Here is a 17,413-nt window from a genome sequence, read left to right as displayed (position 1 = left end):
AGAGATGCAGCCTTCTCTGTCAGAGAGCTCTGGGGCCACCGCAAACTACCATTCCCAGAACCCATGGAGCCATGGCAGTTAAAGTGGTGTCAAACCGGATTATTTCTGCAGTGCGGTTGCAAAAAACCTCCCTCAGTCAGAAAGCTCCAAAACACACTGCAGAAATAATCCAGTCTGAGACCGCTTTAACTGCCCTGGCTCAGTGCTGGGGAATCCTGGGAGCTGTAGTTCCCTGCGGCACTAGAGCTCTCTCTCTGGCAGAGAAGGCGAAAGGCCTCACAGAACTGCGTCCTCCCCAGCCAGGCTCCCCTAGCCTTGAGCCAGGGCCGTTACAGGGGTCCAAAAGCCGGAGATTAGTGTGTTTGGGACCAAAGAGAGCAAGAGCCCGCTGGCCCCGCCCTCCTTCTCCCGAGTCGCAGAGCGATGACGTCGCAGCGACGGCGGTTGCCACGGCGACCGAGGCATCCGCGCTTGACGGCTGTCGTGAAACAGCCGAGCCAGAGCGGGAGGAAGGGAGGGAAAGAAAGAGGAGGAGAAGCAGCGCTGTGGGGAAAGGAGCGAAGGCGGCGGCTGCTTCTGCTGCTGCTTCTGGGGGTGGCTTGCGAGGGCGCCGCTGGCTATGTAGGGAGCCCTCCTTCCTTGGCAGCCCGCCGCCGGAGGAGGAGGAGGAGGCGGGAGCAGCCCGGGGCCCCGCGGGCGGGATGTTCTCCAAGAAGCCCCACGGCGATGTGCGGAAATCCACGCAGAAGGTGCTGGACACCCGCAAGGACCCGCTCACCCGCCTCAAGCACCTCCGCGTCGTCATCGGTGAGAGGGGAAGGGAGGGAGGCCCGTGGAGGGGAAAGGGCCCTCTCTCTCTCTCTCTTCCTTCCGAGGAGGGAGGGAGGGAGGGAGGGAGGGAGGGAGCTTCTCCGCATCTGAGGCTCTGGCATCTGATAATTCACTGGTTTTACTCATCTGTAAGTCTAGAAGCTTAGGTCAGAAAATTGACCCCCAAAACCTGAGTCGCCTCCTTTCTCCTCCGTGGGTCAATGCAGGCGCTCTTCCTTAGCAAAAGGGAAGGTCCCTGGCGAAAGCAAGAGAGCCGTTTGTCCTGGAAGCGTCCCTCCTCCATCCAGCCTTTAAAGTGAGCACAGAGTTATGTCTCTAGAATTTTGTATGTTCTTTGGCATCGTTTCCTTTGCTTCCTCATTTACATCCCTTGAACCTGCCCCTAAGTTTTACCCTCTGCTTATCCACATATAAAGGTCCACAATGTTGGCCCCAAACTCCCCCCGACTTATACGTGAGGTCGACTTATAGTCAAGTATACATGGCATGTCCTCCCTAGGAATATCTAGGTCCTCCAGCACAACTCTATGGCCTCCTTTAACAGTTTTAAGAAAGCAGGGCGGTGGAGGAGCCTTCCAGGGAAGCACTTGGCTCTCCTCCTCTGGACAAAGCTCATGCTGCCAGCTTTCTTTCTCTCAGTTAGTCTCAAAGGTGCTGCAAGATCTCTCCAGATCATTCATTCTTTGGAGGTAAGTCAGTAGGGGCTGCACACCATTTAAAAGGCTGCTGCATGTTTAGCCCAGAGAAAAAAAATCTATGAAGCTTGTATTGATTTACCAATATCTTTTGAAATAGATTGTATAGAAACAAGAAAGGCAAGAAGGCAAAGCAAAGCAGAGTTTAGAGAGAGGAGAATGTGTGCAAAGAGGTCTTGGAACACCTTTGAGACTCACTGAAAGAAAGAAGTTGGCAGCATGGGCTTTTCTAGACTTACATGTCTGCTTCCTCTCCATCCAAATGCAGCTGAGGCCTGTTACAGACAGGCCAAAATAAAGCTGCTTCGAGTCACTTTGGAGGTATGGTATTTCAATGATGCATGCGTTCTAAGAGTCCAAAAGCCACACCAAAGCCACGCTCCAGTCCTAAGGACTGGAGTGCAGCTTTAGTGTGGCTTTTGGACTTGTAGGAGTTATGCATCATTGAAATACCATACCTCCAAAGTGACTTGAAGCAGCTTTATTTTGGCCTGTCTGTAACAGGCCTGAGAAGTAGACAAGATCTCTCCACACACTGATTCTGCAGACTAACACGGCTATATCTTTTAAATCTACCGCTGTGGGAAGGAGCATGCAAAGAGTCCCAAGGGGATTAAAGTGCGTCACATGCTCACCAAAGGTGTGCATCCCTACTTTAAAAAATGTTTCAACAAATTCATTACGCAAAGGGATTGCACAGCACCTTTGAGACTGACTAAAAGATACAAGGTGGTAGCCTGAGCTTTCCTAGACTTGAGTCTACTTCCTCAGATGGATATTTGGAGTAAAGGGTCCAGAGACTCACTGGAAGAAAGAAGTTGGTAGCATGTTTTTTTTTGTGGGTTTTTCGGGCTGTGAGGCCATGTTCTAGAAGATGCCTGCCACAGCTGGTGGTGAATCGCCAGGAATAAACTCTTCTAGAACATGGACACATAGCCCAAAAAACCCACAAAAACTATGAATGCCGGCCATGAAAGCCTTCAACTTCACATTGGTGGCATGAGCTTTCCTGGACTCAACCCTACTTCCTCAGATGCATGGGCTGAGGTGGAACATCCAGAAGCTCACTGAAAGAGAGAAGCTTGTAGCATGAGCTTTTCTTAAGCTGACCAGAAATCCTCCTTTTGCAGGACATATCCTACATTTCAGCATTTTGTCCTGGAGGGATTTCAAAATGTCCTCCACTTTGAGCATTGCTAGGAAGCATGAGTTTACATTTGCATTAGTGATATCAACTTTTGTTTTGCAGTGCCCTACATTTTTCTTGAATGTGTACTATACTTGATGGTGCCTTGTCCTTCTTTGTGGTTATAATATCTGGTCACCCTGGCTTTCCTAGATTTGAGCAACCTACTTCAGGTGCATGGAGGGTCCAGAGACTAACTAAAAGAAAGTAACTGGTAGCATGAGCTTTCCTGGACTTGAGCCTAATTTCTCAAATGTATGGGTTGGGATGGGAAGCCCAGGAGTAGATCTATATAGCAGTCTGTGTGTGGGAATGGCCATAGGTATGCAAAACTTTGTGGCTGTGGACAGTGTGGCATTGTCAAGGATGGTGTTGGGGGACAAAGACGTTGCCTAATCATGAGAAGCTGCGACTTGTTGGAAAAGACAGTAATGCTAGGAAAGGTGGAGGGATGCAGAAGGAGAGGAAGGCCATGTGCTAGATCATAGAATCATCGAGTTGGAAGAGACCTCAAGGGCCATCAGGTCGAAACCCTTGCCATACAGGAATACACAATCAAAGTACCCCCAACAGATGGCCATCCAGCCTCTTTAAAAACCTCCCAAGAAAGAGATGGATGGACTCTATTAAGGAGGTGACAGGTATGAGTTTTCAGGGCCTAAGCAGAACAGTGGAGGACAGGTAGTCTTGGAGGTATCTCACGCACAGGGTTGCCATGAGTTGAGATCGACTTGAAGGCAGATACCAACAATAAAAGTTGCTTAAAGTCAAGGTTAGTAGATAACCATATGAATGATTATTGGGATGTAGTGTGGGAACCAAAGAGATGATGTGATGAACTGGCCAACAGAGCCTGTGTGAGGTTGGGAGGTTAGGTAGTGTTATAATGTGTGAGATGTGCCAGGAAACCATTGTTTCCATAGGGCAGGGGGATCACTAAGGGACATTTAAGGGACTATTGACTTTAGATAAACCTAAGCATGGATTCCTGTTGGGAAGGATATTTGGTTCATGTATTTTTGGTTCATGTTTTGGGCATGGCATTGAAGGCCCTGTTTTGCATAGTTTGGTGTAATGTTTCACAAACACAAGAGAAAACATGCCATCTCTGCAGTTTGTTTTCTTGTCCTGACCTCAAGAGTGTCTCAGGGAGAGTCTGCTCCTGGGAAATGAGTTGCATTTCTGCTTGTACATTTTACCACCCACTAAGTAAAGACTAGAAAGTGGCCACTAGGATAGGTCCTTTCAGCGAGATTATATTTCAGTGTTAACTCCTTTGCTCTCCCCACTCTGTTTTCATAGTCCATTTTTTTTAAAGTATGTGTTAATAACCTTGTTTAGAAGAGTATTAGTTTTTTGTAACAACATTTATAGAGGTTTATGGCACCTTAAAGGCATTTGTTATGGTATGAGCCTTCTTGGACTAGAGTTCACATTGCTATTAAATCTTACACCTTAATGAATGCATTAATCTTTAAATTGCCACAGTATTTTGCAAGAAGGGGAATTGGAGACACATTGTAATAAATTCTGTATATTACAGAGCCAAACAAGTGTGTATGTATGTGTGAATTATCTAGTCTGAGTCTCTGCCTTGAGGTAAGGAGTTATGCATCTGTAGCATATATTCTGATATACCTTTGGTATATCCAGTTATATGGTTTTTCAGGAAATTCTGAAATAGAAAAATTTCCACTGCTCTAAAAATGGTGCGTGGTCGAGATTAGAATATTCATTTGGCTTACATTTGCTGAGCAAAACTTGTATGTTGTCATGGCTCATAAATACTGAAGTATTCATTGCATGTGCTCCCCCATGTAGTTTGTCATATTCAGATAATTTGAAACCTTTATGTGGACATTGTTTTTATTAGAATATTTCTCTTTAATTTTTTGGATCAACCTGTGTTCATTTATTAATATGAGAGGGAAAGACAGTGAAAACTGCTGATGCTAATTTGAACATACCCAATAATCAGTGCATGATATGCTTTGGTTGTCCTCTCATCCACTTACAACACGGTTTAGCTTTTTCCATTGAGGCACTCCTGTTTTCACTGGTACTGTCTTTAGAATTAGTTGCATGACTGTATAATGACTTTATGTAAGCATCAATTCATTGTTCCTAATAAATTTTATGAAGCAGTATTTTATAGAAAACAAAATTTTCCACTAAAAAACCCAAGCATTAGAAGGTTGCCTGAAAATTTTCTGCTCCATATCACTGGGTACATATAGTTCAGTATTGTTTACACAGACAAGCAGTGCCTCTCCCAGGGATTCTGACACTAGTCTTTCCTAGGCCTATCTGGAGATAGTAGAAGATTTTGTACGTAGAACATATTTTCTGCCACTCAGCTACAGCCATTCCCTACAATGTTGTGTCAATACAGTAATGTTTTCTTTTCTTTCTTATTGTTAAATAAGATTCCATAACTGTCCATGAAAGGTATCCAAGTACAGATTTCCATATAGTCAGATTAAGGATGCTTTCTAAATGTACTTCACTGAAATAATTCCTTTGTTATTAGTGAATGTAATGTTCAGTGCTACTTCATTCTGAGTTCATTTGGAGATAGAATATTTGTCAATGTATTTTCCCCAGTTCCTAAAATTAGCTTTGCTGGTACTTGTCTTTGCTTTCCCCTTATTTTATGTCATTGGTGGCATAATCTGCAAATTTTCACAAATATATTTCAATTACATTTATGATGGTAGTTGTTATCTGTGTGTCCTGCTTAAGGAACTCATTTAATGGGTAAATTATGTGGCCTTATCTTTAAATTAACAGGTAATTAAACCATTTAAATCACTCCTAATATGAATGCTGAATGCAGTTTTGTAATAAAACATTACCATTGCTACCGCCCCTTTTTCTGAACTGTTTGACTCTTAGATTGTTCATAGAAGTTTGTGTATTTTGCCTTTTCTGTATACCTGATAGTTATTCTCATGTTAATAAGTGTATTGTGCCACATGTTTTAATATAAAAGTTAAAAACACTTATTTTGCAGAGGTCAAAATCTCTGGTGAGGGTACTGTGGTACAACATTTTATGATGACATGAAAAAAACCAAACAGACCTGATTGACATACTGTCAGCATAAATTCTATCTATAAAATGTACATGTGTGCAAACAAAATTGATGTCATGAAAATTGCATATACAACCTTTATTTGTTACATTTGAACATCATTTTATAAAATAATCTGTAAGAGACATAAAAATACGACATTTAAAAAAAATTAACAACATGATAAACTCCTAACACAAAAGACTAAAACAAATGTTAGGGCCAGTGAAAGCCAATTACATAAATGAGCTCAAACAAAACAAACTGGCAGTAACCATCTTAAATGATTAATGAAATATTTAAAAGGTCTGGAAGAATTAGTTCAAATGTCTTAGTTGGTTGAATGTGTACTAGGTATGGGCTGAAACAGACCAGCCGCAAAAGTCATCTTCTGTGTGGCTTCGGTGGTGTGGTGTTTTAATGCCACATGCCCTGAAGACACCCAGCCAATTACATGGGAGAGGCTTCCAGATGCTGTCGGGGTCATGGCGTTTTAACCCACATACTGTCGGAGTGCCTGGAAGTTATGCCAGGGCTGCTTAAGGTGACCCAAACCTGGCTCAAATGGGACCAGATCTTTCCCACTCCTATTTGGGCTGGCGGCAGAGGGCACCTTTGGGACCGTGACGTGTGTTTGCTGCAGTTGCAAGGCATCTTCAGCGGGGAGTGGCTTTAAGCCGTCCCTTCCTGCCAGTCTGTTCTGGCACTAAGTCTGTTCTAGGAGAGCATTCCACAGTGCTGTGCTACTGAAATGGTCCTTTGGCTACGCTTTGGAGTTCAGGTTTAAGGAGCACTAGGAAAAGCACTTCTCCTACTGAACTTTAGACATGAATAAGTATATATAGGAAGTAGTCTTCTTTTAGGTCAGTCTTCTCTGATTTGGTTCCATCCAGATAGTTCAGGATACAATTCCATATTTTGATCACGGTCCATGCTGACTGGGAATTGTTGTCCCAATGAGCTCCGTACTTCCACCTCCCTCGATGCTTTCAAGAAGAACTTGAAGACTTTTTTGTTCCACCAGGCTTTCCCCCTGTGAGCCTTGTGGTCATTCTCTTCCCCTTGGCAATGTTTTTGTGTATTCCATTCTACACAGCCACTTGTATAGGGTGTTGTTAGTTTTTACTGTTCTTAATTGTTAACTTTGTATTATTGTCATGCTGATGTTTTGATTGTCCTACTCTTTGATGTACACCGCTGTGATCGCTGGAATAGTGGTATAGAAATAAAATTTTATTATTTTATTATTATTATTACTGGATGTAGTCTGCATACTTCACGTATTGAGGTACTAACTAAGCCATGTAGGGCTTCTACAACAGCTTGTACAGTACATTGTTTCCTTATCATTAACAAAATCTTAAACTATATCCATAAACTATTCAAAGATACAGTCTTGTTTTCATGATTCAGGCTAAAAATATACAGTGGCCCCTTGGTATCCACTGGGGTTTGGTTCCAGGACTTCCTGTGGTTACCAAAAACTGTAGATGCTCAAATCCCATTAAATAAAGTGATGTAGTAAAATTATGTCCCTTGTAGAAAATGGCAAGATCAAGATTTACTTTTTGGAATGTATACATTTTTTAATATTTTCAAGCTGTGGATGGTTGATTTGGTGGATAAGGAATCTGTGGATATGGAGGGTCAAATATGGAAAGGAATCCTGTGGCATCTTTTTAGATTGTAAGCCTGAGGGCAGGGAACCGTCTAACTAAAAAATTTATGTACAGCGCTGTGTAAATTTACAGCGCTTTATAAATAAAGGTTAATAATAATAATAATCTTTGAGACTAATTGAAAAAAAGAAATTTATAGCATTCATTTTTGTGCACGCCAGTCAACTTCATCTTTATATCTTTTTATGTCTAAAAACATAAGAAATACATTGAAAAGGACTGTGACAGTATAATTTATCCATTCAGTATTATAATATCTGCTTTTATCATGTTGCTGTGTTTCTTTTGTGCCTTCAAGTCATTTTTGACTTATGACAACCCTAAGGTGAACATATCATAGGGTTTTCAGGGGCTGAGAGTGTGTGACTCATCCAAGGTCACTCAGTAGATTTGCATAGTTTATCAAGAATCGAACACTGATTTCCAGAGTTGTAGTCCAAAGCTCAAACCACTGTACTGGATCATGGTATATCCAGCATGGTGGAATAGTGTTTTGAGCATTGGACTATGATTGAGGACGAGGGTTTGAATCCCTGCTCCGCCATGGAAAGTCACTGGGTGACCATGGGTTAGTCACACCCTCTCCCAGCCTCAGAGGAAGGCAAAAGCAAATCCTCTCTTAACACATGTTGCCAAGAAAATCCCTTGATAAGTTCAGTTTGAAGGCACATGACAACAACAAATATATCATATCACTAGCTAATTTAATTGCCTGCTTTCAGAAATCTTGGATGGTAGATTTACAAAGGGTCTTTATGAAACAAAATGTTGTCCTCATGAATCCAAAGTGAATCTAAGGTTTGGCAATCGTGAAACTTTTGGGTGTCAAATTGCACCTTCAGCACCTGCAGTAGACTTTACAAACCATAGAAAAAATGCAGCAGAGATACCAGAAGTGACTGCAGATGTATTCTGGTTTGGAATATCAGGGCCAGATTTGAACCCTCATCTGAGCACTTGAAGCACAACATGGCTGGTTCTGAAGGCCCCAGGAGTGGCAACACCCCTTCCTATTATTAAAAAAAACCCGACAGTGTTCAGAGGCTTGAAGGAGTTGGAAATGGTCCTCTACCTTCTGGCTACAATGTGATTGCTGTATTTCATCGATTCTAACAAATATCTGCTTTCTATGGCCCGTTACAGACGGGCATAAAGTACGGACTGGGTCCGTACTAGGGTTAGAAAGGGGCGTCCCTTCCAGACGCCCCTAACCCTAATACAGACCTAGTCCGTACAAAATGGCGGAGCCCATCCCACACTGTGCCGCAAAGAGAAGCGCCATTTTGGCACTTCTTATTTGCGGCGGGGAGGAGCCGCACGGTTTGGATGCTGGGGCTCCTCAGCGCTGCAACTGGCAGCGGCATGAGACCGCCCGTTTTGGGCGGTCTGTAACATGCCTAAGTCACATTTGGGGATGTTAAAAATTTAATTCTTAATGTTAAGGTTTATTTTGTATTGTTACTTCTCCTATCCTGGTCCATGCCTTAGTGATCTCACGATTTGATTATTGTAACATCCTTCTGGCAGGGCTTCCTCTTTCTCACCTCCGTCCTTTAATCTCTGTCCAGCATTCAGCTGCACGCATTATCACATCTGCCCACCGCTCTGACCGTATCTCTCCTGTGTTGGCATTCCTTCACTGGCTCCCCCTCCCTTTCCGCATTCAGTATAAGCTCCTGCTCCTTACTTATCGGACCTTCATTCTCCTCACCTTCCCACTCGGGCCCTCTGTTCTGGTAGTCAAAGTCTGCTGTTCCAGCCCAGGATTTCCTCTGCCCCATCTCGGATTTGCCCCTTTTCACTCGCTGCCCCTCACTCCTGGAACCCTCTTCCCCCGCGAACAAGAGCCATCCCTTCTTTAACCAGCTTCAAAACGGAGTTGAAGACCATCCTGTTCAGAGAAGCGTTCCCAGGCCTTGCTTAATTGTCGCTTGCCTCCCTGGATGAAGATTAACCATCCATTATGAAGCCAAGCCCTCCCTCCAGTCCACCTGCCTTGGTCCAGGCCTTGGAGGTAGAGAGGAACTACTGGACCTCATCCCCTTCCCCACCACCACTCCCTTTTCCTTTTGTGTGGTGTCTTTTTAGATTGTAAGCCTGAGGGCAGGGAACCGTCTAATTAAAAATACTGTATGTACAGGGCTGTGTAAATTTACAGCGCTTTATAAATAAAAGATGATGATGATGATGATGATGATAATAATAATAATCTTATTCAAATGGTGGATGATTGACCATAAATAAACAAGTTTATTTATCTATTTGCATTGTTTTGTATGTGTAGATAAAAAACTCCACAGTTTGTTCCTTGTACTATGATTTCAATACTAACATTTCAATTTTGAGTTTTAAAGAAGCAGCTTATTGGGTAGAAACCAGAGGGCAGTTCTGGTGTTGTTGTTGTTCTGTAAACTGTGTGGAGGAGCTATTGGAAGACTTTGTACAAAGCATGCATCTTTGTTCATGAGACCTTGTGCAGTAGATTGCAAATTGCCTTGTGCTATTGTACTCTTCAGACACTGTTCAAGGATTTGTACCAGCATACATCTTGAGATGTGCATGAAATGTCAGTACCATGTGCTAATAGGCTCTTGAGAACATTATGCAAGATACAGTGCCTTGTGCTAGTATTCCGTATGAGATGTTGAACAGGAAATTGCACAATGCCTGAGGCTACCTGCAGTATATCTCTGGATTTCAGTTCTGTTTTCTCACAAAAGAAACATGTCTTTAAAAAGAGGCTGGATGGCCATCTGTCGGGGATGCTTTGATTTGGATTTCCTGCATGGCAGGGGGTTGGACTGGAGGGCCCTAGTGGTCTCTTCCAACTCTATGATTCTATGTGCTATATCAGGAGAAGCCCATTTGATGATTGAAAAACACCTGTGGATCCAGCCACATTGATTGTAGCTGGATGGTGGTTACCTGTTTTTGATTTATTTTATTTATATATTATATTTATATCTGGCCTTTCTCCCAAAGTAAGATCTAAAGTGGCTTTATCACTGAGCAAATTACTTTTAAAACATTTCTCTTCTGCTCTTCAGGTGCAACCTTTCAAAGTAGTTAACATAATAGAACCACAAAATATTTCACAAACTATTTTTAAAGCAGGAAATTTCAAAACCCATTTCCAGAGCAAAATGCCTGGGTGTGGGAATAGGTGAGGAGCAAATACCGAAATGTGCTCGGAACATGTATAAGAAATGAAAAAGGGAGGAAATCACCAAAAAGGAATTCAATCAAACAGCTAGCATGTGTAGGGGTAAAGTCAGAAAAGCTAAAGTGCAGAATGAACTCAGGCTTGCTAGAGAGGTTAAGAACAACAAAAATGGCTTTTTTGGATATGTCCACAGCAAAAAGAAGAAGAAGAAAATGGTAGGGCCACTGCGTGGAGAAGATGGCAAAATGCTAACAGAGGACAGAGAAAAGGCAGAATTACTTAACACCTTCTTTGCCTCAGTGTTCTCAGAAAAGGCAAAGGGTCCTCAACCTGAGGAAAATGGAGCAGAGGACAGAATAGGGGAAATTTAACACAGAATGAGTAAAGAGATAGTACAAGAATATCTGGTTAATCTAAATGAATATAAGTCTCCAGGACCAGATAAACTACATCCAAGGGTACTAAAAGCACTGGCAAATGTAATATTGGAGCCATTGTCAATAATCTTTGATAACTCCTGGAGAGGAGAAGTCCCAGCAGACAGGAGGAGGGCAAATGTTGTCCCCATCTTCAAAAAGGGGAAAAAAGAGGATCCCAACAATTATCGTCCAGTTAGTCTGACATCTAGACCAGGAAAGATTCTGGAGCAGATGATTAAACAGAGAGTCTGTGAACATCTAGAAGGCAATTCCATAATCACAAAAAGTCAACATGGGTTTCAGAATAACAAGTCATGCCAGACAAATGTAATCTCTTTTTGATAAAATTACCAGCATGGTAGATGAAGGGAATGCTGTGGATATAGTACAGTATATCTTGATTTCAATAAGGCCTTTGACAGGGTTCCCCATGACATTCTTGCAAACAAGCTTGTAAAATGTGGGCTAGACAAAGTAACTGTTACATGGATTGTAATTGTAACCAATTTGTAATTGGTTGACTGGCCGAACCCAAAGGGTGCTCAACAATGGCTCCTTTTCATCCTGGAGAGAAGTGACCAGTGGGGTCCCACAGGGCTCTGTCCTGGGCCCAGTGCTATTCATCTTTATCAATGACTTGGATAACAGAATTGGGGGCATAATTATCAAATTTGCAGATGACACCATTAGGGAAGAGTGCAAATACCCCAGGGACAGAATCAAAAGTTCAAAATTACCTGAATGACTAGAAAGCGGGCCAAGAGCTAACAAAATGAACTTCAACAGGGAGAAATGTATGGTACTGCACTTAGGGCGGAAAAATGAAATGCACAGATATAGAGATGGGGGACACTGGCTGAACAAAACACGGGTGAAAGGGATTAGGAGTCCGAAGTAGACTACAAGTTGAACATGAGTCAACAGTGCGATGCGGCAAACTAAAAAGGCCAATGCAATTTTAGTTGCATCAGTAAACTAAAGTGTCAGTCAGGGGTAGGCAACCTGCGGCCCGTGGGCCGGATGCGGCCCGGCGAGGCCTTGGGACTGGCCCCAGCCCTGTCCTGCCTCCGATTGCCACCGGGGCCTTTGGCCTCTCGCGCGCAGGGGAAAGAGGGGCAATTATCTATAGACACCTCAGAAACATGCATTTATATTAACCTTTTTCAGAAATTTTTTTGCGTGTCCTCCACTTTTTTTAAAAAAAAAGTGTCCACCATTTGAAAATGTTGTCCTACATTTGTCCCAGTTTTTTATTTAATTTTTTTAAAAATATTTAATATTTTTTTGTGGCTCGGCCTCCCAGTTGTCTGGACAGCAACCCGCCCCCGGCTCAAAGGGTTGCCTACCCCGGTCTAGATCAAGGGAAGTAATAGTGCCACTCTATTCTGCTTTGGTCAGGCCCCACCTGGAATATTGTGTCCAGTTCTGGGCACCACAATCAGAAAGGATGTTGAGAAACTGGAGCGTGTCCAAGGAGGGTGACTAAAATGGTGAAGGGCCTGGAAACCATGGCCCTATGAGGAATGACTGAGGGAGCTGGGGTTTAACCGGAGGAGAAGGTTAAGAGGTTTTATGATACCCCTGTTTAAATATTTGAATGTTCATATTAGGGGAGCACTTGTTTTTCTGCTGCTCCAGAGAACAGACCCGGAACAATGGATCAACTAACAGGAAAAGATTTCATCTCAACATTTGGAGGAACTTCCTGACAGTAAGGGCTGTTTCGACAGTGGAACACACTCCTCCCTGGAGGTGTGTAGGAGTCTCCTTCCGGAGGTCTTTAAACAGAGGCGGATGGCCATCTGTCACATGCTTGTTTTATAAGAATTTCCGCATGGCAGGGTTGGAACTGGGTGGCCCTTGTGGTCTCTTCCAGCTCTACAATTCTATGATTCTCTACAGCTGTATATTCTATGATCTATGATTCTCCGTGTTTTCGGATCAAAAGAACACAATGGCGGGGGTACAGACCGCCGCTTTGCGGCGGTCTGGCGCCGCCGCCAGAAGGTGCAGGGGAGCCGGAGCCTTCAAAACGGCCCGACCCCGCGCGGACCGAAAAAAGAAGCTCCAAAATAGAGCTTCTTTTTGCGTCGCGGTTTGCGACGTAGCGAGGCGCCAGGGGCGCGCTCGCTACGTCAGCAGCGGCGCGACGCGTCTGGACGGCTGTGGCGTCCAATACGCAAGATGGGGCGGCCGCCAGGGTAGAAAGGGCGCCGCCATCTTGTACATATTGACTACGTATTAGGGTTAGGGGGGTGCGGAAGCACGCCCCTTCCTAACCCTAATACGTATTCAATACGTAATTTTTGGCGGTTGTAACCCGCCAATGCATCTAAATATGTTTATTTACTGGGATGTTGTGCTGTTGAATAGCCTGAGATTTCATTAGAAGGCACCATCTTGTTCAATTATTATGGAGTCACAAGTTACCTTATCCGTAAGACTAGAGTGCTTTTTGCCAAAATCACATGATAATAGTGAGATAAAGTTAAAAGGGAGATAAAGTATGCATGGTCTAAACTGTTTTCTGTTGAGGATAATATTGTGTCATATTGGCGAGTTACAGACTGCGCAAAACGGGTGGTCTGCCACTGCCCGCCAGTTGCTGCGTCCGGGAACCGCAGTGGTCAAACTGTGCGGGTTCCCGGGCACAGCCAGAAAGAAGCACCAAAATGTCGTGCCACTCGCGGCGTCACCTTCCGCCATGTGACGTCCAGATGCTATGCATCCGCGACGGTCAAAATGGCGCCCCCCCGTGGTGTGATGGGCACCACCATTTTGACAGACTCGGTCCGTACTAGGGTTGAGGGGCGTCAGGAAGTGACGCCCCTTCTCACCCGAACACACCCTTTGGTGCGTCTGTAACACGCCATTGTCTTTCAAAAGAAGAATAAAAATATTCCAAAAGAAGGCGATTTTTAACATGCACTGGAAGGATTTATAATTATCAGTCTCTGCAGTAGTTAAATTTTCCATTTTAATACATAACGATAAATAAGTGGAAGTTACAGTTCAGTAGGGTAAATGTACTGGTAGTCAGCTGTTTTTGTTTGAATGTGACTCTTGCTGGTATGCACTGTTAGTTCACTAAAAGAATTGTGTTTTCAAATAGTTAAGAAACATAGAGAGAATATAAAATGATTGTTTCATAATTGCAGCGTCACATAGGAAGTATCAGTTTTGGGAAATACCACAAAAGGCTTTCAGATCAAATAAAGACCAGTGTGAACCACATACAATATACTGACTACCAATAGCTGTTAGCCAGATGCCTTTTATCATTGAGACAACACATAGTAACTTCTGCAGTGGGGCTAAGTTTCAGCTCAGAAGCGCCTGGTTTTGGATATGTAATTATGAGCTAGAAACAAGATTAAAGTAATAAGTTTCCAAATTCTGCTAATGGATTTCTGTTGGGATCTTGTGTATAGATATCAATCAGATTTATATATTAGGTGTTGGATCCTGGATGCAATCAATGGACCCACCTCACATTGCTGGATGAAAAAGGCAAAGATATCTGGCAATTTTTTCTTTTCCTTTATGCTTTCAGAAAATCTACTCCAGATGGGATGTGGTGCTTGAAACAACCCTTGTTGAAACATCAGGTTTTCTCCCTACATTGGGGTCACCTTTGTATCCCGGGTCATATTGTTCTTACTGAGAATAGTATTATTACTATGCTTAACCACTGGGTTGTCTGGGGCAGGCACAGGCTCCAGCCCAGGCAATGTCAAACCTCTGAAGAAATCTTGCAAAGAAAACCCATGATAGGTTTTGTCTTAGGCTTACCATAAATCAGACATGATTTGAAGGCACACAACATTCTAACTTACTCTAGATTCAGGAAATGGAAAGGCTTGACATAAGCCGTTTAGCAGTGTCTTGGGAAATAGAATAGTGTTATATTTAATAAATTTAGTCTGTCAGGCCTGTATTCTAGTTTTCATAGACTACCACAGAGTCCAGGTGAGACATAGGTAAGGCGATGCCACATGGACCAGAGGAGTGGAGATACAGTACCAGATTTGGTGAACAAGTTCATAGGCAGGTGGTGTAACCATGAACAGGCTGGAGGTCACATACTTGAAGAGCGGGGCATACCCAAGAGTGTAGCTGCTTAGTAGGTCAGACGGCCAACTAGCCATAAAGAAAAGCATAGCTTCAATACTCCATGGGTTTGGATATAACTAATCATTAGGGTGTGGAATGAGCTGACTGTATCGGTCCTCAAGGGCACCCCTTAAAAACCTTGATCTCCTTGCTGGTTGAAGTCCAGAGTCTGGTGAAAGAAGAAGGGCACTGAAAGCTAGCCATGGAAGAAAATGGCCTCCATGCCTTACAGTTAAGAACTTTTCCAGTAGTAGAATTGCTAGGAGTCATAATTTAGCATTAACAGAGTTAATGTGCTATTAGCATGCAACATATTTACTGTTTAAAAACAAAACTAAAATAGTTGTTCAGTTTAATATGGGAGTAAGTCAGAGGACTTAATTACTGGTAAAACATGTTTTGTGTGTGTGTGTGTGTTGTCATGTGTGGCACACCTTCAAGTCACCTGTTGACTTATCACCCCTGAATTTCATAGGATTTTCTTAATCAAGGAATTCTAGAGATGGTTAGTAGTCAGTTCGTTCCTTCAAAATGAGCCTACAGCACTGGTAGTTGTTGGCAGTTTTCCATCTAACTAGAGCTGATCCTGCTAAGCTTCCCAGATCAAATGGGGATCTGGCTGGCCTTTAGGGTACTATCTTTTAAATGTTATGTTCAGAACCTTGGGGACTATTACTTGGAACATGTTTTCTCAGAAATAAGCCCCATCAGTTGGCTTAATCACTGTGTACATATGCATAGGATTGTAAAGGAAGACCATAACTCTGTAGGCACATTTCCTTTACACAGTTCTGTTGGGGAATAGGTGGGGAATGAAAACCGGAAAATTTTACAATGTATTTCCAGTGGTATCACATAAAAACATACTGTTTGATGTTGATATGAATATACAGTAGTGCACCAGTGCTATATGCGGGCGCATTAAACAGCTTCAAGCTTACACTGAAGTCACATGACAATAAAGTGTAGGGCGCATGAGACACGGCAAGCACGTGTCCCAGTGTTTCCAACAGGGCACAAGCATACGCAGAATTCCTCTTACCGGGGGAATCGGGAATGGATCCCCTGCGTAAGGGAAGGCCCACTTAGGATCATTTATAATATGGCTTATACGTGTGTTCGTTTATAGTGATGTTAATTTTATGAAAAGGACAATCTAAAGGGAATACAGTGGTGCCTCGGGTTACGAATTAATTCGTTCCGTGGCACCGTTCGGAACCCGAAAAGCCTTCGTCAAGCCGAATTGCCATAGGCGCTAAATGGGGAAAAGCCGCGATTCCATGCGAAAAAGCCGAAAAAAAAGCACCAAAAGTTGGGGGAAAGCCGCGATTCCGTGCGAAAAAAAAGCCGAAAAAAGCACCAAAAGTTGGGGGAAAAGCCGCGATTCTCCGTGCGAAAAAGCCGAAAAAGGCACCAAAAGTTTTTCGTAACCCGAAAAAACATTCGAACCCGAAACAATAATTTCCCTAGGGATTGTTTTCGTATCCGAAAATTTCGTACCTGGTATTTCGTACCCGAGGTACACTGTATTTCCATTTCAAGAAACATTTTCCATCCTGGTATCATGGTCCAATAGCCTTTTGCTTAACAGTTCTGTGACTTGGAATAATTATTTCTGCATAAAATAAGTTGCTTCTGGAGCTTCAATCCAGTTTAAAAATTCTGATTGTTTAATCACAAGAATTATTTACTTATTATTTACATATGCATGAGGGAAAACAGTATTATGAAGTAAGAAGACTGTGATCGTTTGATTAACCAATGTAGCTTCTAGTGGTGTCCTTTTGAGTGTCTTGAACTGTTTGGGATGTAATATCTGGCTGTGTAGTGAAATGTTGTCACAATTTTCCCTATTATTGGACAAATATGTAGACTTATAGACAGAACAATGAAGTTTAGATATGAATAATTGGGATAAACAGAATGTTTGACCATATAACCTTTAGAAAGAGTTTATTTTGTGTGTTTCTTTCCACGGGTGTATCTGTTTATGAACTGCTTTCAGTTTATCTAAGTAATTATTAACATGAGGAGTTTTCAAAGGGGAAATAATGCTGCAATGTTAATTTGGGAAACAATGTCATAATGTCAGGGGGAATCTTTTACATTGTATAAGAATTGTAGGACCAGCTAACGTTTTGTCTAGGATACTTTTGATACAAAAGGGTTTTTTTAAAAATTAGGCTGGAAATGCGTAAGTCATTGTGATTGAATGTGTGCTAAGTGTTTCAAAGACGGTAAGACAATCCTGGCT

The 17,413-nt window shown here is 42.8% G+C and overlaps 1 protein-coding gene across 3 annotated transcripts in view; it reads left to right on the top strand.

The window, feature by feature from the left end:
• The first annotated feature begins 508 nt into the window (after nt 1–508).
• The window catches only part of RALGAPA1 (Ral GTPase activating protein catalytic subunit alpha 1), a 238,317-nt gene continuing 221,412 nt past the window's right edge, over nt 509–17,413 (top strand). For all 3 annotated transcript variants that reach the window (XM_042445432.1, XM_042445431.1, XM_042445430.1), the window contains exon 1: nt 509–807. In XM_042445432.1, coding sequence (XP_042301366.1) covers nt 702–807 — 106 coding nt within the window. In that variant the 5' untranslated portion in view covers nt 509–701. The remainder of the gene's footprint in view (nt 808–17,413) is intronic.

Source organism: Sceloporus undulatus, chromosome 1 (genome assembly GCF_019175285.1).
Source record: "Sceloporus undulatus isolate JIND9_A2432 ecotype Alabama chromosome 1, SceUnd_v1.1, whole genome shotgun sequence".
In the NCBI taxonomy this organism is placed as follows: Eukaryota; Metazoa; Chordata; class Lepidosauria; order Squamata; family Phrynosomatidae; genus Sceloporus; species Sceloporus undulatus.
Note: the sequence above shows the minus strand (reverse complement) of the source record. Positions and strands in the feature narration are given on the sequence as shown.